This window comes from Saccostrea cucullata, unplaced genomic scaffold (genome assembly GCF_032062105.1).
Source record: "Saccostrea cucullata isolate Sc308-1 unplaced genomic scaffold, CSIRO_AGI_Scuc_v1 ctg11487, whole genome shotgun sequence".
Taxonomy (NCBI): domain Eukaryota; kingdom Metazoa; phylum Mollusca; class Bivalvia; order Ostreida; family Ostreidae; genus Saccostrea; species Saccostrea cuccullata.
In genome coordinates this window covers 1-5,349 of record NW_026922999.1, presented here as the reverse complement: position 1 = coordinate 5,349, position 5,349 = coordinate 1, and the positions used below count along the sequence as shown (strand labels likewise).

The window sequence follows — 5,349 nt, the reverse complement described above, 5'->3', positions numbered from 1 at the left end:
TTGAATTGACTATTAAAATTCCAACCATTTGCAAGTGAAGGAAATGAATTGTTTTTCTGGTTAAAGATCGTCTTTAGCTACAGTTTGCCATTCCTTAGATGGATACCTCAATATTCATTGTATATTCCTTATGAACTTAACGTTTTTACATATTAGGAGACTATTAACATTTGAAAATATTTTTTTGTTTATTTAAAATTATGTATGATGTAAAAGACTCTTTGTAAACAATTGTCTAATCTACAAGATAGCGAAAAGTACTAATGCTTGTATTGAATTATCGTATGATATTTATATGAATAAAGAAAAAAATATAAATATGTATTCTGTGTGATTTGGTTTTATGCATGCATGAACTAATATTATATACATGTATCAAAATTTTGGTCAAACAATGTATTTAAGTAATCACTACTAGAGTTTGCGAAATTGCCCTATCAAGTGCACTATATAGCTCTTCAAAATGCATTTTCATATCAATCATTTTTTTTGCAAAATTACTTTTTACAAGAACTTTTGATTTTTTTTATTTTATTCTTTAAATCAGACTGTAAAACCAAGACATTTTTATAGTCATGAATTTATTAAATGAAATGATTATCAACATGTCATCTATGGGTCTCATAGATGCTAAACTGTACATGTTATGCTCCATTTAATTAAAATAATAGTCATTGAAACCGTCAACATTGTTTCCATATTTACTAGTATCTAGCTGATACGTACGATTTTATCGAGGAGAAATACTTTTTAATAAGTACAAAAGCAATCAGTTTTCAAGGACTATAAGGTCAAAAGCATGCTTAATTTCCACCAAATCTTTCAAACAGTATTTTATTCAGATTTTAAACCAAAGCATATCATGATCAGTCATAAAATACACACAAACTAAATGATAAAACATTGAAGAAATAAAAATCTACAAATACCAGAATATATATTAACACAAACATACAATTTAATACAGACACTTGAAAGACACACAATTTTGTTGACATGAGTATTTTTGCATTTATATGCGAAGAGGTTTTTTAACTAATCGTTCTATCATCGACAAAAGGTGAAAAAAGATAATAGTAGACTTATGATTAACGTGATGGATGGACGAATATACCCAGCACCACCACCAAAACCTGCAAAGAAAGAAATAAATGTATTTAATTAAAAAACAATGTATTCCTTCCTTATCATTTGAACATTTTCAGCTTCTTTTTGAGCCACGAAACTACTTTTTACCAGTTCTGATATACCAGTATAGCATCTATTGGTAAAGGAGACAAAAAAATTAGATTTTTTCGTCTCTTCCCTCTTGGGCGGCCTGGAGGGTGAGGTCAAAATTAAAATAACTGTAATATTAAAAAATCTTTACTCCTGCGCATAAAGCAGCCATACTGTAAACATTATAATGAATATTGACCCAAATAACAACATTCTGAAATTAACGTCCCTGGATCAGACATTCTTTTGCTATGGTTGAGTTCTATACATTCTCCCTTCTTTCCTCGGTACATTGAACAGATCAATTGAGAGCAAGAATATGATAAGCAAGGGTTTTTTATCTGCCTAAATTCCATTATTGTCTAAAATTAATAGCAGTGCTCTATTTGATTATAAAGTGAAGGGTCAAATTACGTTTTTTCGATTTTCTTCTCTCCCTTTGTCTATGGTAATAATGACCAATAAATGATGCATTTTGAAAACTTGCTCTGTTTTTGAATGTTTAAAATAGACAATGAGCATGATTATAGTGAGCAATTGTATCTTGCATTCATGGGAACATTAACCCATTGGGTCTCTTTTAAATTTCCCAGTTTGACCAGATAAACCCTATTTTCTAATGACAGTTAATTATTTGACTTACCCTGAGTGTATTTTGACCAGATATACTCCATTTCCCAATTACAGTTAATTATTTTCTTACCCTGAGCGTATTTGGAGCAGATAAAGCCTATTTTCTGGTTACAGTTTAAAGTAATGTATCTTCCTCCAAACCCTAACCAGGTGCAGTCTTTGGTACCATCAGGATCTGCAGGCTCGCCATGCCAATTTCTAGATATTTGTACAAGTATTTAGCTATTTATTAAAAATAAATATTTTTGATCTTATTTTAAATAATATTTCAAAGATTTTCAACGCCTTATAAAAAACTTTTTAAATATTAAAACTACCAAACTCATGTGTATATTTACTTAATATTTTATAAAACGCCTTACAGAACAAATATATTTTAATCATTTGATGGACTTTGCATGGTACTCACATGACAATATTATTGGGTGGATTGTCGGTCTTGTCTGGGTAGGTCCAAACGCCCTCTACATTCCTGTCATTCAGTCCTGTCCAGAACTGTCTTCGTCCACTAGTAGCTATAGGTACAGTTGGTAATGTGGTTTGAAGCCATTGCTGTAAATAAGACACTGCAAAGTCACACTATATGATCGACCCTGTATTCTAAAATTCCTCTACAACTACTTTCTTGGATGGGTGGACAAAAAGAAGTTTCTTAACAATAAGGAATTCAGCCATTTTCTTACATTTCATTTGAAAAAATTCTAATGGCAGACATTATGTTGACCATTTGTTTTTTGATGTACCAGCATGAAATAAACTTTGTGCGTTGAATAGCATGTACGTATGTTGTGTAGAAATGCAGGAAAATAAATCATATCATGTATAAAGCAGATAATCAAACAATATTAAGATTTTATAGTTTTCAGGATAAGTTTAAAATCAAACCCCACCCTACATCCCAACCTTCTAAAAAGCGACAAAAACACAAGGTTCTTAAAAAAATTACAAACATCTATATGTAATTGTTATGCTTAGATATAATTTAATTTGACAAATGTTGGATAATTAATATACTTTAAGTATAATCATAATTTTATTTAGAAGAAAAAGTGTAGCGTTGGAGTCAGGGGGTCTATACTTGTGCTGTGCTATTTTTAAAAATGTGACAAGAGTAAACAAGGCGAACTCATTATAAATACTGAAATACTGAGTCTGCTCAACAGAGTGAGCACTAGGGAGCTCTCAAAAACATATCTGGATAAGGAATTTTGGCGAGCCTTCGAGAGTGTTCGATTTGTTGAACACGCCTACCATTTCTTCTTGATCGTTGACGGCTACTAATTTAGAAGGTTGGTTGACATCTGTTGTCATGCTATAGCATTTAGTCTTCGCCTCAAACCAGTTTCTAGAATCATTTGCGGCAGAGAAATAGTAGCATTCATAATTATCACTTCTCTGCTTCCACCCAGGAGGACAGTCACCTACATAAAAATTCGTGCTGTAGATTGCGTATTTAAAGAGTTAGATCTCTTTTCAAGAAAAAATGTATTGATTTTGCAACTGTGTGAATACAATAGCAATAAAAATGTAAAATAAATGCAAAACTCAACAGGGTCTCCCCTGCATAGAAATAAAAATTATATCGTATACAGTGTACAAAGAAAGTACCTTGATTAAGATTTGGGTATTCGCAGATATACTGGAAGGATATGGTACAGTCTTCATCGTTCCAGTTGTAATCTGCGGTGATCGCCGCACAGTCCTCGTTTCCGTTCCATGCATTGGGCTCCTGGTTCCAGTTTCTGAATGGAACATGTAAGAATGCAAATTTTATATTCTAGTAGGCTTACGGAATTAAAAATGGAACATATTTATCAATGAATCGGAGTAGATTTGTTGTATTATAAATAGGAAGGGAATGTAACTCCTTTTGAAGATAACAATGAAAGAAGAGAAGGGGATGTCTCATTGCTATTTACATGTGTAAAATGTAAAACTTAAAAAAAAAATTCAGATGCTTTGAAAATCAAAAAAACATGTTATCCAGTAGAAGCAAAAACTCAAATTAGCGCTTTAATAATTTCGGGGTTTAAAAGTAATACAAAAGTACAGTTTTCGAAAAAGACAATGTTTTTTGTAGAAATGTCAATATATCTGTCAATTTTTCCCATAAAAAGACCTCTTACAGAAAGTCTTACTTACGATATAATTGAAATAGTACTCACACAAAAGACACGTTATATGGAGTGCCATCAGCCCACCTATAGTCACCTTCTTTTGCCTGATCATTCAGTCCAGTGAAGTACATAGAGTAATGACCGTTCATAACCATCTGTTGTTCTAGCCAATACTGTGAGGCAAAAATTATAATTACACGACGACAATCAAGAAATTAACTATATATCCTCTTTCATCATTGATTTCAAACTCAAAAAAAAGCAACATCATAATCTATGGACCGAAACATTTCCATATTTTGTCTCAAAGGAGGGACAAACACATTACTCTGTCATCTATTGAGTCAATTTTAAGGAGGTCGCCTCCCAGCTGTTGACAATTAGATCGGGCCTGTGTGTATGTGGACCAAGGTTTGTCATAAAACTGGTAGCATTTGTTGTTGGCCCTCACCCATCCTCCACACCCCATGTAATATTCCGTGTGTACTGGAAGGAAGGTAATTACAGATTTAGATTAGGTATAAAAATTTAAAGCGCCTGCTGATATTTCTTTTTCATTCTCAGTGATTAATATTTCATATAAAAAAAGGTTCAGTGATTATTGCTTTAAAGGCAACAGCTCACCACTTTTAGATTCCTTGTAACAGATATAGTTAAACGGTTTACTACAATCCTGATCAGAAAAGGTTCCATCTACTTTTAGTATTGCACAATCTTCGTTATTGTTGATGTGGTCTGGTTCTGTTGCCCAGTTTCTGCAATAAAAATAATTGTACTCTTTGAAACAGTTAAACCAAAATCAGTTAATCTTAAAATTGTCTCTAATTCAAAGTAAATTACGGGTAAAAAGGAAAGCCCTTGAACTATGAATCAGTTGTATACGTAAATACAAATATTTTCAAAAGAATGAAATACGTCACCAAAATGAGTTAAACGTACACATATTGTGGTAAATACGTATCTCCGTTAAACCAGCCCCAACCAGTGGCCTGTTTGGTCAGACCTGTCCAGAAAAATCTGTCTGTGGCTCCAACAACTGGCATTTCACCGAGAATATATGTCTAAAAGGGATGAGACAATGGCAATCAGAAGTTGGACGGTTATTCGCTATTCGCTATTCGCTATTCGAATGGCGAACCGCAGGCTGTCTGCCGTTCGCTATTCAAATTACCGTAAATGTCCTAATAAATTTTTTTTCAAAAAACTTTAAAAACGCATTATAATCCGTGTTTAAGAAGAAAAGCAAAGACTTCACTTAAAGAAGAGGACTGAGGACCCCAAACCAATGCAGCTAGCCTGACAAACTGATGAATATTTAGCTAGCCTGGTCAAAATTGGATAAAAAAAACTGTTAAATACAATACTAAGTATTTGAACATCT

At 32.7% G+C, this 5,349-nt stretch overlaps 1 protein-coding gene across 1 annotated transcript; it reads right to left on the bottom strand.

Moving 5' to 3' along the window:
* Window positions 1-1,033: 1,033 nt before the first annotated feature.
* Window positions 1,034-5,029, bottom strand: LOC134262913 (C-type mannose receptor 2-like; the record flags this gene model as incomplete). The annotated part of the gene is made up of 9 exons (XM_062745235.1): window positions 1,034-1,133; window positions 1,922-2,049; window positions 2,261-2,403; window positions 3,103-3,272; window positions 3,460-3,593; window positions 4,017-4,141; window positions 4,297-4,454; window positions 4,593-4,723; window positions 4,908-5,029. Coding segments are annotated over 9 exons (1,197 nt in total), but the record flags the coding sequence as incomplete, so codon positions are not given.
* Window positions 5,030-5,349: the final 320 nt, after the last annotated feature.